General features: G+C 52.6%; 2 protein-coding genes across 2 annotated transcripts in view; one reads left to right on the plus strand and one right to left on the minus strand.

Moving 5' to 3' along the window:
* FHIP1B (FHF complex subunit HOOK interacting protein 1B) overlaps nt 1–711 on the plus strand; it is a 32,148-nt gene extending 31,437 nt beyond the window's left edge. Inside the window, exon 13 of the mRNA XM_083631641.1 lies at nt 84–711. Within this exon, the coding sequence (XP_083487767.1) occupies nt 84–403 (320 nt within the window). The 3' untranslated portion in view covers nt 404–711. The remainder of the gene's footprint in view (nt 1–83) is intronic.
* A 1,993-nt stretch (nt 712–2,704) lies between these two features.
* Nucleotides 2,705–6,431, minus strand: LOC310754981 (uncharacterized protein C11orf42). Its single transcript, XM_083631648.1, has 3 exons — nt 6,207–6,431; nt 4,100–4,811; nt 2,705–2,875 (listed from the first exon to the last, which is right to left on the minus strand). Exons 1-3 carry the CDS (start codon nt 6,273–6,275, stop codon nt 2,745–2,747), a joined length of 912 nt encoding a protein of 303 aa, XP_083487774.1. The 5' UTR covers nt 6,276–6,431; the 3' UTR covers nt 2,705–2,744.
* Nucleotides 6,432–15,846: the final 9,415 nt, after the last annotated feature.

The raw sequence follows: 15,846 nt of genomic DNA on the forward strand, positions 1-15,846 counted from the left end.
GGATTTTGCCAGGGGGCTCTCCCCCCTCCCCAAACTCTGCCTGGCGCTGACTCTCCCTCCCCTTCTCTCCCCCCCCCCCGCAGTGAAGAGCCGCAAGCCGTCCATCGGGGAGCTGATCATGCGCCACACCAACAGCCCCACGCGGGCGCGGCAGGCGGCCCAGCTGGCGCTGCAGCACATGCGCGAGGGGCCGGTGATGCACGCGCTGGCGGGGGGCTCCCTCTTCCGCACCTCGGCCGAGAAGCAGAGCGAGGCGCTGAGGGTCAAGAACGCCGTCTACTGCGCTGTCATCTTCGCCGAGTTTCTGAAGGAGCTGGCCGCCATCGCCCAGGCGCACGCCGTCACCTCGCCCTTCCTTCTGGAGCCCCCCGAGGAGAAGGCCGAGGCGGGGGGGCCGGAGTGAGCGCGGCCGGGACGCCCCCCTCCACTGCCCACCTGCTCCCCCTCCCGAACACTCCACTCCACGCCCCCCACCCCCGTCCGGGGCTCTTAACTGGAATCTCCCGCCGACTCTCCCTCACCCCCCGGCTCAGCCCTGGCTGGGTCTGCACTAATCGGGGAGCCTGTGGGGGGCACCCCGTGGGGCGGGTGGGGGGCACCTTTTTAAAGAAAACTCCGTACCAGGACAAGGACCTTTTTAATTTATTGGGAATGAATGTTTTTTTTCTGGAGAATTCGTTGCAATATGTATAAAAGAAGCTCTCTCTCTGTGCTGGATGTGGCCTGGGTGATTTTGCATTGGGGGGGGGGAAGAGGGCAGGGGGCGCCCGACACTTGCCCTTTGTGCCCGCTGTGGAATTGCAGGGTTGCAAGGGCCCTCCAGAGGTCCTCCAGCCCAGCCCTTTGCAGTGCAGGAACCCCAGCTGAAGCCTTGCTGGCAGTCGGGCACCCAGCCCCAAAGCTCCCCTCTCGGCCTCCTGCCCCCAACCAAGGGCAGAGAATTGGGGGAGCTGAGAGGAGCCCAGCTGGATTAAGGGGGACCATTTGGTCCAGCCTCTTCTCACAAGCAGGACCCGAGTGCGAGAGCAGCTCTCGCCTCCTGCCCTTTCCAGTGGCTGGTGTTTGCAGCGCTGCCCTGAGGCATTCCCAAAGCAAAGGAAGGATTGGACTCTGATAAAATGCACACAGAGGCTTGACCAGCAGGACTCTGGGAGGGGTGCGTATAATAATCCCTTTCCCCTCGCCCAGGTCGTTTTATTCACAAAGGAACTTTTTACACAGTGTACATAAGAACCAATCAGATTTCCTCTGAGCATTTCAAAAAACCCCACGTGGGGACAAAGTAACTACAGAGACAACTCTGAGTGTGCATAAACAAAACAGGGTAGAGGAAAGCTTTTAGGAAACTCCGGAGGTCATAAACAGCAATAAACGGGAGAGGAAGGATGGCGAGGAGATAGGGATCTTTCTCACCTTTATGTGAAACTATTTCCAGGCCCTAAGATTAACCAAACCAAGGAAGGCTACATCAAAGAAACTGCCTGCTATCTTTATGTACTGAGGATGCCCAGTGAAGCAGCTGGCCTGTGTTTTAGAATGCTTACAGGTGCCGGTCAGGCGCAATGAACGGTAGGGAAAACGGCCAGAGGTGGAGAGGCTTGCGGGATTTAATCAGAAATGATTGTCAATGAATCGAACCCAGTCAACGCCATGCTTTCATAGCGGACAAAATGGCTTGATGTATATTGTATAATTCCTCATAGTAATCCCAGCTGATCCCCACACTCTGGATATTTGCACTCCTACACTGCCCCAAACTGCCGAGTCGCCTTTGACAGCCCTCTTTGAATTTGTCTAATCCCCTTTTAAAGCCTTCCAAGTTGGTGACCAGCACTGCCTCTTGTGGCAGGGAGTTCCAGTGTCCGCCTCTGTGCTGCGCAAAGGGCTTTTGTCTGCCCTGAATCTTCTAATGTTCAGCTTTTTGCTCAGTGTGGGACTTCGCACACACAGCCCCCCCCCCCCGGCTCTCAGCTGCTCCGACCAATGGGTAGTGGTGGAAAGAGCCTCAGCCAAGTGTGTTCCTACTAATAATAATAATAATAATAAAATTTTTATTTATACCCCGCCCTTCCCGGTTCAGAAAACCGGGCTCAGGGTGGCTAGCAACAAATCTAAAACACTTAATTGATGCAACAAAAAACAGCATAAAATACAGTATAAAATGTGAATAGCAATGAATTCAGAATTCAGAAATCAATTTGGGGGGAAATCCACCCAATAAACATGAGATGATCGCCAGGGCTAGCTGGCTAAATTAGTCCTATTTGGGCCAGCGAGGAGACCAGGGGAGAATTAGCTGTGGGATCCCAGAGCGGGGAATCTTCATAAAAGGGGAGGGGGAGGGAAGAGGAGGGAAATAAAAGATCAGGCTGAGTTCAAATGGAAAGCCAGGCGGAATAGCTCTGTCTTACAGGCCCTGCGGAAGGAGGTTAAATCCTGCAGGGCCCTGGTCTCCCAGGACAGAGCATTCCACCAGGTTGGAGCCACCACTTAGAAGGCCCTGGCCCTGGGGGAGGATAGTCTGACTTCCTTAGGGCTTGGGACCTCTTAACTACTAGATGGCCTCTGGGTGCCCCCCAGAGCATGAGGTAGCTCCTCCTCTGGGACTTGCCCCCCCCCCCCGCTGCAGGTTCTCTCTCTTGGCTTGCTGCCCCCCCGGCTTCCTGCGCCCGCACTCCCCTCCAATCGGGGCCACACGAATGGCTCTGGGTGCAAAGGGCTCTTTATTGGCGGCGTCTCTGGGCTCACTCTTCGGTGTCGCTCTCGGCCGTGGCGCTCTGCAGGAGGGGCAGCGACATGGAGTGCCTCTCAGCGTCGGCCAGGCTGGCAGTGGACGGGCCGGACTTGGGGCGGTGGCGCCGGAAGGGCCATTTTCCTGCGGGGACCAGAAGAATTGCAGCATAAAAGAGTTGGGTGGGGCTCCCTGAGGGCGTCTAGTCCGGCCCCCTGTGACGCAGGAACCCCTCGCTTCCTGGACCTTCCCAGAAGGTGCCCTGCTGTCCACCGGACATTCCCATACCACCACCACCTCCCCACATTTCAGCCCCACAAGCTGGGGCATAGGGGGAGAAGCCCGGCAGCGGCCTCTGTAGGGGCTGATGTGGGGCTCTTGCCAGTGGGGGCCTGGCTGAGGGCAAGAGTGGCCCTCTCCCAAAAGTGCTAACCACCTCATGGGAAAAGTAGAGAGTTGTAAAGTTGGGTGGGCCCTCCAAGGATCATCCAGTCCCACCCGCTGCAGTGCGGGAATTGCAGCTAATGCATGGGGAGGGGGGCCAATTCTGAACAGGGAAAGAGCCAAGCAATGGCACCCCCCCCCACACACACACACAATCAACCTGTGGGTCCCCAGATGTTGTTGGACTACAACTCCTATCCCCCCTAGCTAGCAAGGCCAGAGCTCAGGGATGATGGGAGTTGTAGTCCCAACATCTGGGGACCCACAGGTGGAGAACCGCTGACTCTAGTCCAATTCCCTGCATTGCAGGGAGCCAAGTGGCCGAAAGGGGGCGGCATGGCGGCAGTGGGGGGGGTTGCCCTTGAGAAATGGCGGTCTAGATGCCAGCAAATTGAGACGGAGGCATTTAGCCACTAGAAGGCTGCCGGAAATTTGTGTCCTGGGCTTTTTTAGACTCTTCTGAAACCAAAGGGGCTCGTGGGTTGCCAGATGTCAAAAATATAGGCCTTATTTTTAGCCCCACTTGAAGGCACAGCTGCAACCTACGAACAGAAGAGGGGGCTTTCGTCTGGGTCAGAGGAGACCACCCAGGCCGGCCTCCTGCTCATTATGGGAAATCCACAAGCAGGATTCAAATACAGCTCTCCTCTCTCTCCTGCCACGTCTGGCACCTGGGACCCAGAAACACGGCTGCCCCCAAGAATGAAAGCACCAAACATTGAAAACTTCCTCCGGCTGTAGAGGCAGAGCGCAGCCGTCCTGCCTAGTGGCTGCGGAGAGCCCTCTCTTCACAGAATCGCAGAGTCGGAGGGGACCCCCGAGGTCATCCATCCCCACCCCCTGCAATGTAGGCATCTCAGCTCAAGCATCCCTGACCCAGCGAAATGGGGGCTTCCTCGTAGGGCGCGCCCCCGTCTGCCTCACCTGCCAGGCTCCTCGTGGGCCTGCTGAGGGGTCTCCAGCGCTTGCGGGCAGCCTTGCCCTCCTCCTTGGGCAGGGGGCTCTCCAGGGGGGGCGCCGGGGTCCGGGGGGGCTCCAGCACCGCCATGCGGACCCAGGCGGCCCTGGCAGGCAAGCTGTGGCCGGTGGGCTTCTGGGAGCCCAGCACCCCTTTGGCCCCGAGGGCGAACTTGAGGCAGGAGAAGGCGACGGGCAGCGGCTGCTCGCGGTGGAAGATGCTGCGCTCGGCGCCCTGCGTGACGGCCAGGGCCAGGCTGGCGCAGTAGAAGACCTCGTAGACCACGTAGACGCTGCTCTGCGAGCGCAGCCAGGGCAGGTCCGGGCGCAGGGCCACGGTCCCGGGGCGCAGGACCAGGAAGGCCACCTTCTTGTGGACCCCCGACATGGTCAGGCGCAGGTGGCGCAGCGCGCCCGCCACCAGCCGCGTCTCCTCGTAGCGCGACTCGCCGCGCACCCGGGCGTTGTACTCGCGCGTGCAGTGGGTCAGCTCCCGGGCGGGGGTGCCCTCCTGCAGCAGGCTCTCCAGGGGCCCCACGGGCACCAGGCAGCGCTGGCGGCGGAGGAGACCCTGGCCCAGGGGGGGCTTCTTGATCAGCACCGTCAGCAGGTCGTAGGAGGCGGCGTCTTCCAGGAAGGGCACCGGGACCACCGTGGGGCCGAAGCGCTCCTCCACCACCTGCCCAGAGAGATGCGGGGGGGTCAGGACGGGGCAGCGTGGGGAGGGGCACCCAAGGGGCATCTAGGGCAACCCCCGGGGTCACAGCTGGAGAGAGACTGAAGACGGAATCTGAATTCAAAATGACCTTATCAGGTTGGAGAACCGGGTGCTAGCTAACAATATGAATTTCGATAGGGACAACAGTAAGGTTCTAGTTACAGGTAGGTAGCCGTGTTGGTCTGCCGTAGTCCAAACAAAATAAATTAAATTTAAAAATTCCTTCCAGTAGCACCTTAGAGATCAACTAAGTTAGTCAGTCTGGTGACTTCTGTTTCAGTGTATCTGAAGAAGGGTGCATGCACGCAAAAGCTCATACCAATAACTAACTTAGTTGGTCTCTAAGATACTACTGGAAGGAATTCTTTTATTTTTTATTTTTTAAAACTTTTGTTTCAAAAGTAAAGTTGTGCACTTAGGCAGGAAGAACCAGATGCACAAATATAAGATGGGGGACACCTGGCTTACTAGCAGTAGATGTGAAAAGGATCTAGGGGTCTTGGTGGACCACAAGCTGAACATGAGTCCACGCTGTGATGCAGCAGCAAAAAAAGCTAATGATATTCTAGTCTGCTTCCACAGAAGTCTAGTGTCCAAATCAAGGGAAGTCATAGTCCCACTCTGTCTACAGTGGTACCTCGGGTTACATACGCTTCAGGTTACAGACTCCGCTAACCCAGAAATAGTGCTTCAAGTTAAGAATTTTGCTTCAGGATGAGACCAGAAATCGCGCAGCAGCAGTGGGAAGCCCCATTAGCTAAAGTGGTATCTCAGGTTATGAACAGTTTCAGGTTAAGAACGGACCCCCGGAACAAATCAAGTTCTTAACCCGAGGTGCCACTGTACTCTGCCTTGGTCAGACCACACCTGGAGCCCTGTGTCCAGTTCTGGGCACCACAATTTCAGGAGGATGTTTGAGAAGCTGGAAGGTGGGCAGAGAAGGGGGACCAGGAGATGATCCACATTCCTCCTTAAACTGAGGACCCAGCAAACCATGTCCCAAGGTGTCCCATGAGAGCCCCCAGGTCAGGTTAGCTCTGCTGCCGCTCTCCAGGGAAATGCCTGCAGGATCAGGCCCGTCTCCTGCTCTCTCAGGGGCCAAACAGATGCCCCAATGGGAAACTCGCACGCAGGATCTCAGCCCCAGAGAATCCCTCCCCTCCTGGGGTCTCTGGCCACTGGCATTCGGAAGCATTGCTCTCCCCGCCCGAGGAGGTGGAGCAGGGCCCCCTGATACTGCGCTGGGGGTCTTGGTGTGAGGGGCGCCCAGGAAGCCCATCCCGCAGACTCGTCCCTCCTTCCCAGGGCGCCCCTCGCCAGGCCAGCTCCCCTCCCCCTCCTCCTCCTCCTCCTCACCTTGTCCCGGATCAGCTCCCAATTGGCATCCGCCTCCCCAATCTGCAGGGTTTGGACCCCGCCGTCCATCTTGCAAGCAACTGGACAAGGCCTAGAGGGGTCCGGGAGGGTGGCAAGAGAGCGTGGGCATGGGCAAGGCCAAGGGCATGGGGCTGGGCATGGAGGGGCTGTTCAGCGGCTGGGAAGGTGGGCAGGCTTGGAGCTGGAGCAGCAGAAGGCAGGGCTGGCCTGTGAGGTCACAAAGGGCCCCCTGCCGCCATCACCCCAGGGGGCTGCATCTGAGCAGCACAGAGGGAGGGGGAGAGAGCCCTCGGCAAGGCGGGGGGGGGGGGCACGTTTTGGTGCCGCCTTTGCAGACGAGAAAGGAGGGTGGGCAGAGGGAAGATTTAAGCTGAATGCTGGGAGGTTCAGGACCGAGAAGAGCAAGTCCTGCGCCACGCAGCGCATTGTTAAACTCTGGAACTCCCTGCCACAGGAGACAGCTTGGGTGGATTTAAAAGAGGATTAGGCAAATTAATGGAGGAGGAGAGATCTGTTGATGGCAGCAAGGCTTCTGGAGACGAATTGCTGGAAGCCGCAGGAGATGGGGGGGCCCTTGTGCTGGAATCCTGCTGGGGGGGGGTCCCACGTGGGCCTCTGCTTGGCCGCTGTGAGATCAGGGGGCTGGGCTAGATGGTCACCCTTTGGCCTGATCCAGCAGCTCCTTCTGATGCTCTTATGGCCAGCCTGGCTGCAAAAGCTATTTCTTGGGCAATGTATTTTTGAGAAGGATCTAGAAAAGCATCGTACTGGGAGGCCCAAGACAACGACCCCCCGCCCCTGGGAGCAGTCCCATCAGGAAGTGGAGCAGCTGAGGAGGCCTGAGGTGAGTGAGGGGGGAGCAGAAGGCAGCAGCCCCCCCCCTTACCTTGCAATTTCCTTGTGGGGTCTTGATTCAGAATAGCCCAAGAAATAGATGGGCAGAAGATTCAGACGCTAAGGAGGCAGAGCTGTCCCAGGACATGGGATAAGATTTTGCCCCCCATTCCCCCCTATACCCAGGAGCCAATGGGCCTGGCAGCTGGACCTTGGCCCCCCCCCCCCCGCTCTTCTGCCAAGGGCCAGGAGCCCTGCCACTCTCAGCTTTGGCCTCCAACAGAGAAGAATATACCGTATTTTTCACTCCATAAGCTGCACCTGACCATAAGACGCACCTAGTTTTTAGAGGAGGAAAACAAGAAAAAAAATATTCTGAACGAAACAGTGGATGTATGATTTTTGTGGTTCATGCTGTGGCCACAGACATGTGATCTGACGGTGAATTTGGGGTGACCCAATGCAAAAATCCTGAGGATCCATGGGCTTTTACCTCCCCCCTCCCAAGCAGCCTCCGCTAGCGTTCCTTATCCCACCGATCAGCTGCTTCCTTTCAACACTCCCTTCCCTCTTGTTTGCCTTAGGGTCTTTTCCTTAGCTGGAGCAGTTTTTTGCTTCTCCTCTTCTTCTAATTTCTCTGCTTATTGCTTTAGTCTTCCTGTTTCCCCCCTTTGCAAGTTTGCTGTCTTTACCTCCCCCCTCCCAGGCAGCCTTCTTTATCTCTAGCATCCCTTATCTCTCTCCCGATCAGCAAATGATCAGCGGCTTTGTTTTTTGCCGCTGGGCAATTCAGCTCCAGGGACCACGCATTTGCTCGATAAGACGCACAGGCATTTCTCCTTACTTTTTAGGAAGAAAAAAGTATGTCTTACGGAGTGAAAAATACGGTATATTTCTTTCTGTTTTTTCCAGGGCCAGCAGGAAAGAACTGCCAGGGGGTTGTGAGTCTCTCCTCCCCACCTGTCCAAGGTCTCTTCACTCTGCCAAGTAACAGAGCTGCCCCTCTAGGAGTTGGTACTTCACCAAAAAAAAGAAGACAAAATGCTTTATGGCAGTGGTTTCCAATGCATGTGCCATGGCATCCTGGATGCCCTGAATGATGGTTGGGGTGCTGTGGGCAACCCTGGCCTCTGCCCCTCTTTCCTTCCCTTCCTCTTCTGATGCAGCCTCACATCTCTGCCTCCCAAAGGCTTGCATGGCTACAGGTGAATGGTGTCCCTGGGGTTGGTCAGGGGATGCTGGTTGCCAGGAACTGAAGTGGGTGAAGGAGCCCAGCCCGCCAGCCCATGTTGTTGAGAATGGACAGACAAATGGGAGGCCAGCCAGGCAGGCTGTTATATACTGAGTTGAATAGGATCCAAAATGCAGCAGTCTTGATTGGTCCTAGGAACAATGCAGCAGTATGATTGGTCTGCAGGAGCCACCCAATCCAGCTCCAGGTGGAAGTGAATCCACAACCTGATTGGCCTACAGGAGAATCCTGGAATTAGCCAATCACATGCAGCCCATTGAGTAAATAATGTATATAAAGCAGACATTTTAGGGGAACTTGCATTCCTCCTCACCACTATGAACTGAATAAAGAGCATGAAATCCACTCTCGACTCCGAGTATATTTCACATGCGCTGCGCTGGCCTTTCTTGTGTTTGCCGCTGCCACTGTTGCCTCCCAAGGTAAAGTGCTGGCCTCCCGTTCAGCTTTGGCCTGTCTCCAATGGGCCACTAAGGCCCTTGTGGGGCAGTGTGAGGAAGCACCTCTCTTTGGGTTGTGGGGGGTGGCTCAGAGACCAGGGGCGGTGGAGGCTGAGGGAACACTCCACAAGGGGGTTCCAAAAGGGTGAGAGGCAGCCAGCTCTGCAGGCAAGGGGTGGCACAACTGGGCTCCTGAGCCCCACAGGGGGGCCGCAGAAAGAAGGGAGTTGGTCAAGGGAGCTGTGGACCCCCAAAGGTGGAAAACCTCTGCCATATGTCCTGTTTCCCTTGGACATGTCCTCCAGGCGGATTTTTAAATTTTTGCTAAACGTCTGTTTTCTTCGTGAGAGCAAGAATTGCCACTTTCTGTTATCAGGGCCTGTCTGAAGAGCAGAACCTTGAAGTGCAGCTCTGGTGTCCAGTTGGCAGAGGGGATGGACACAGCCGAGGCAGGGCAGGGTGACGGAGGAGGGGGCTGGGGGGGTCCCTTCTGCGATGTCCACTGGGACCTGCACCTGTTGGCTATTTGCAGATGAGTTGCGCTGCAGAAGGCATGCTGGGGAATGCAAAAATAACTTTTGCTAGGTTTTAATAACAAAAACAAAAACTCCTTTTACAATATGTCAATAAGCATGACCCATCCCCCAGGGTACTGAGAGAGCGACATGCTGCTCTTTATATACCATACCCAACAGCTTAATTAACATAACTTAACAGCACCAGCTATACTGCTTCACAGCTGTAAAACTAGATCACGTTATTTGCTCTGGCCCTTAAAGAAATACACATATTGTGGAACAATAATGAACCTTCAGATTTAAAGAGACCATTCAACAGCACCCAGTGCTACAGCTGGAAAATGGCTCCTTCCACCTGCTCCTGAGCTGGGCCTGCCAGGCTGCCAAGGTTCCTGGTGAGCCACTGCTCTGATTCTGCTCCTTGGTGGTCCCTATTTATCTACTTGCACTTCTAGCTTTCAAACTGCTAGGTTGGCAGGAGCAGGGACTGAACAACAGGAGCTCACCCCGTCATGGGGATTCAAACCACCAACCTTCCAATCAGCAGGTGCAAGAGGCTCAGTGGTTTAGACCACAGCACCACCCACCTAGATAAATAGGTACTGCTGCAGTGGGAAGGTAAACAGCATTTCTGTGCGTTCTGGTTTCCATCACAGTGTTCTGTTGCGCCAGGAGCGGTTTAGTCCTGCTGGCCACAGGACCCGGAAATCTGTCTGTGGACAAATGCCGGCTCCCTCAGCCTGAAAGCGAGATGAGCGCCGCAAGCCCAGAGTCGCCTTGGACTGGACTAAACCATCCAGGGGTCCTTGACCTTTTTTACCTTGGTGGTGCGTAGCTGCAGGCTCGGAGGGAGCTGAGGGGTGGGCAGGTTTCTGCAATGGAAGGATCCGTGCCTTTTGTGCATGTAATACTCGGTGTGTAGGTCCGATTGTTCAGCCCAGCAGAAGCCAGCCTGCTTCCCTACAGACGTGGGTGATGGCCAGCCTCTGTCTCTTGGGGTTCCTGGATCATTGAACTGCAGAGCTGGAAGGGACCTTGAGGGTCATGTAGTCCAGCCCCTGCCAGTGCAAGAATCTCAGCTAATGTATCCCTGACTGTGGTGCCAACTTGGGAGGGGGGTCATGCAAGCCCCGCCCCACATAACTGATGACATGGCACACAGGTGTGTTCTTCTTTTTGCCTTTCAGAACATGGCAACCCTCTTTATGGAATTTGAAGCTGCATCTCCACAGGAGAAGCTCAGCTGGATCCGGCCAAAGGCAGCCCACCTAGTGCAGCCTCCTTTCCTCTCAGGGGTCAACGGCTGCCCCAAAGCGGAACCCACAAGCAGGATTCGAGCACCACAGCAATTCTCCCCTCCTGCATTTTCCAGCAGCTGGCATTCGGAAACAGGGCTGCCTCCCGTCCTCTTGTAAAACCATCAAGATTGGTGGCCATCCCTGCCTCTTGTGGGAGGGAGTTCCATGGTCACTGCACTGCGTGACTTTCTTTTTATCCGCCCTGAATCTTCCCACATTCAGCTTGATCTCTCCACTTTCTCCACGCTGTAATCTTATAAGCTTTTATAAGCTTCTATATTGGTTATATAAATTTGTATTTGAAAATGAATAAATATATTATAAAAAAATAATAATAAATGTGGGGTGGAAGGAAAAAAAAAAAGCTTCTATCACGTTGCCTCTTCCTCGCCTTTTCTCTAAGCTAAAGCATCCCGCTCAAGTGCCTTTTTGAAGAGGGTGGGGCAGCCTGTGCCCCCCCTGCCCCCCTCCTGCTCTGAGCTTCCCAGCAGAGGCTGCCAACCCAGCCTGCCCCCAGCCGGAGCCTCCAGGATCACGTGACGCCTCTCTGCCCCCACCTGCCTCCACCTGCCTGCCCGTTCCTCCCTCTCCCCAGTCTCCCTCTCACCTGTCCTTGGCCGAAGCCCCCTCACCCTCCTGGGGCATCTTCCTGCTGCTTCAGGGAGAAGGTGAGTTCCTCGTGGGGCCCTGGGGACCCGCAGGAGGGGGTGGGGAGGTCCCAGCCACCCCATAGCACTTGGGGACCTTTACCCTCACCCCGATAATTCTGTCTCCTGCATAGCTCCTCCACAAGCTCACCCCCAATTCCTTTCAGGTGCCCGACACCCCTGTGGATCTGTCTGCCCCAGAGGAATTGAGCACCCAGCAGGCTGGCCTGGGAATGGGGCAGCCGTGGGGAAAGAGACAGAGAGAGTCTGCCAGGGCTCATGAGATATTCATGGTGACACCTGAGACAGCAGCTGCCATGCTAGCCTCGCCCCCCTCCCCAGCTCCTGGCAGCCAGAGATGCAATGGATGCTCTTAGGACCAGATTAATTCCCTCCTCTGGAGTCTTTTCCAGCTGTTTTTAGTGCTTTGCAATATTGTGGTTGTTTTTTTTTAAAAAATACATTTATATTAGTTTTTAACATATTAATTAACATTCATACCACAGAACTTCACATTTTATACAATATTTTTCAGACTTCCGTCAACACCTCTGATGATTTTCTCTTCTTACCACATATTATGCATTTCTTAATTTCATATTACCTTTAATTATCTTTAACTAATAATTTCCCTCATTGTCTTTTTTGCAATATTTCAAATAATTCGCCTTACAAAACGTCTTGCAAACCTACTAGCATAATCTGTCAATCACAATTACTTTTCAAATATTCCATAAATTTACTCCAGTCTTCTGAGAATCTCTGATCCCGCAGGTTTTGAATCCAGTGCTTTGCAATATTGTACTTGCACAATAACGTTGGGTTTCAGTTGGTGCAACCTGCCCTGGGACCCCAAAGTGGAGGGCGAAACTCACAGGAAATAGTGAAGCTGGAAGGGGTCCCAGCGGCCAACGACTCCAACCCCCCACAATGCAGGAATCACCTCAAAAGCATCCCTTGCAGGTGGCTGTAAACTGCAATAAAGCAAAAATCAGTCAATCAGTCAGTTTTATTGCACATAGCCAAAGGCTGCCGCAATGTACACAGAATCATTCAACAATTAAAAGAAAATATACTGCATTGATACAAAAAACTCAAGACAAAATATTACCTACTCTAAACAGAGCTATGAGAGTACCTTAATATACAGGTTAAGACATTAAACAATAAAATTTATAGGCTAAAATTATCACATGGCCACTAATATATTAAAAATGATGTTAATTAATACAATGTGCAATTATATTCAGAGTTTGGTGATAAAGATAGAATATAGCTTGATGTAGATAGGGCCAAATAAATTCATCTCCTTTACAGCTGCTGGCTACCTTGGCTATATAATTTGCTCTAATTTTCCTAGCGGCAGTTGCAAAGAGCGCTACACGCCAGGTCACATACTTATCTGTGTCTGCAAGGAGATATAAAATCATGTCAGAGGGGTTTTGGCCAGGGGATCTTGTCATTATAGGTGCTAAAAATCATTCTTGTGCTTTGTTATATAAGGGGCAGCACAAGATATAATGCATAATGATAATGTTACCTACCTAGCCAGTCTCTGAGAGGTGAGAGACGCCAGGAGTTTCATATCCATCTTTGGTTTCCTTGGGGAAAAGGTCAGTGGAGACAGTGGTGTCTTTGGGCTATATGATTTCATTTACGTACAACCTGAGTGAAGGATGGAGGGTCTCCCAGCAGCAGCACCCCAGGAGATTTTGCTTCTGCAGCAGTCACAGCTTTGGCTCCAGCGCAGAGTGAGCCGGTCTCTGTGTCCCCCGTCTCCTGGCTCAGCTCCCAGCCCAAAACTCTGCCTCTCGCTCTCCTACCTGGCAGGCAGGTGAGGTGGGGAAGACCCATCTTATGTGTCCTAGAGCACAAAGCAACTTCTTTGGAGATGCGAATGGCGACGCTTAACTGCCATATTTTTTGCTCCATAAGACGCACCTAGATTTTAGAGGAGGAAAACAAGAGCAAAATATTCTGAACGAAACAGTGGATATATGATCTTTGTGGTTCATGCTGTGGCCACAGACATGTGATCTGATGGTGAATTTGGGGTGACCCAATGCAAAAATCCTGAGGATCCATGTGGATCTGTGCTTTGTAACCACATTTTTGCGCCATTGCGGCCCCAGGCAACAGTGGGTGCGTGATTTTTTTGGTGCAGGCTGTAGCCATGGACATGCTATGTGATCTGATGGTGAATCTGGGGTGACCCAATGCAAAAAATCCTGAGGATCCATGGGCTTTTACCTCCCGTCTCCCAGGAAGCCTCCTTTATCTCTAGTGTCCCTTATCTCTCTCCCCGATCGGCAAACTATCAGAGGCCTTTTTTCAACACCCACTTCCCTCTTTCAAAAAACAAAAACATGACCTGCTTTTCACCCCTGGGCAATTCAGCTCCAGGGACCAGCATTCGCTCCATAAGACGCACAGACATTTCCCCTTACTTTTTAGGAGGAAAAAGGTGCGTCTTATGGAGTGAAAAATACGGTAGCTAAGTCCAGATCCATGTTCTCACACAGGCCAAATACTCCCAAGAACCTAGCAGTGCAGATAGACTGCCTCTGGGGCTGGAGGTTCCACAAGAACGTCCAAAGAGGCTCCTGGATCAGGCCAAAGGGGGAACACCCAGTCCAGCCTCCTGCCCTCACTGTGACCAACTAAATGCGTGTGAAACCCACAAGCAGTATCTGAGCCCTTCGCCCTCCTGTGGTTTCTGGCCACTGGCATTTGGGAGCGTCGCCATCTCTGACCGCGGAGGCAGAGCAGAGCCAAGCTGGTAGTCGTCCGTTCCTCCTGTGGGAGGGAGTTCCACAGTCTGTTTTTTGTTTTTTTTTCACCCCCCGAGTTTTATTTATTTATTTATTAACATTATTATATTACATTGGTAAACATCGTCATATTACATTACAGAGCTTATCATAACATATTTTCCAACATGTATACCAAGATTATATACAAACTTTATATACCTGAAAAGAAATAAAAGAAAAACAAAGAGAAAATTGAAGACAATTCCCCCACCCCCAAATCATATATGTACCAACACATTGGACTTCCTGTCTATCCTGTTGTGTATTCCTTTTTTTTTTTTTTTACAAATGAATGTACTCATATTATTGTATATTTCTTTTACATTTTATCTAATACATTCCTATAACAATATGTGCTCTTGATCTTATTTCTCAACTCAGTCTCTCTCCAACGTCAATCAAATGCTAGCATAGATAAGGAACCTTTACTGTATTTTTGAACGTATGTTTTATATCTATCCCATTTTCCCATAAATTTTTTGATTTGAATTGCCTCTCAGGCGATTTGTCAGCTGTGTCATCTCAGCAAATTCTTGTAGCTTATAGTGCCAGTCTGTTATTGTCGGGGCTTCTTCTTCCTTCCACCCCTTTGCCACCAAAGTCTGAGCTGCGGCCGTTGCATATAAGAATCCCTCCCTAAAGGCCTTTGGGATGTCCCTGCCAACCGTGCTTAACAGAAATGCCTCTGGTCTTTTAAAAAAGATTTGGAATAACCTTTTTAAAAAGGGATGATACGGAAGGGGGGGGGCATGTCTTCTTCACCTTCTTCTTCGCTACAATATATCAATTTATTTCCAATTGTCAATGTCAAAAGGGACTAAAATCTATAAAATTCATAGAAAATCAACGTGCCAATTTGCTCAATTTCTCTAGGACTCCATCACACCTCCCCTGTCCTCCATAATCCCTCAAACAAGGTGTCAAGACCCTAATCCTGTCAAATCACTCTGCCTCCAGGAAATGCCAGTACATGGACCATTGTCTTCTCATCAGGATGTGCTTATCTGCGCATATCTCCAGCTCTGCATTTTCCCCCTCCCTCCTCCATATGTTAATCCTGTGTAACCCAACCTCTTCTTAATGTATTCATGATGTAATCTGTGTAACCCAACCTCTCTTTAATGTATTCATGATGTAACTGGGATGTATTTTGCACTGTTTTCTGGGACATGAAGGGAAGTTTCAGAAGTTTATGTCACCCCTTTCTCGCTGTTCAATCTCGCCTTGAACCTGTTGCGCAATAAACGTGGATCTTCTGCAGCTTGCTCCTGTCTCCGGCTGAGCTCATTTTCCTCCGCAGGGACCCGCGGACTTAGTCCGACGAGCTGGGTGGCTGAGCAGCCTCGCACCCAGATTTTTACCGTAACAGGGAGTTCCGCAGTTTAACTGCGCTTGGCCAGCCAAGCCTTTGCATCTCACCCCCCAGGGAGCCTGTTTGTTGGCGAGGCTGACGCCACCTGTTACGGAAAAATCTAGGTGTGAGGCTGCTCAGTCCCCCAGCTGGTTGAGCGGAGCCCACGGGTCCCTGCAGAATAAAGGAAGGAGTCCAGCCACCAACCGGAGGAAATAGCTGTAGACCAAAGTTTATTGCGCAACAGGCTCAAAGAGGAATTTTGAACCCCGAGGATGGGGTGACAAGGACTTTTAAAACTTTCCCACCACATCCCAGAATACAGTTCGTACAGCATCATTGCTACATCACTGACATGTCACCAAAGGGGAGGGGTAGACCGGGGTTACACTAGTTCAACCTTGGCAAACATGTCCAGACAAGTCCTTGGTACAAGATTAGCATAAGCAGGCATGTCAGGGCAAGA

This window comes from Podarcis filfolensis (genome assembly GCF_964270895.1).
Source record: "Podarcis filfolensis genome assembly, contig: HAP1_SCAFFOLD_61, whole genome shotgun sequence".
Lineage (NCBI taxonomy): Eukaryota > Metazoa > Chordata > Lepidosauria > Squamata > Lacertidae > Podarcis > Podarcis filfolensis.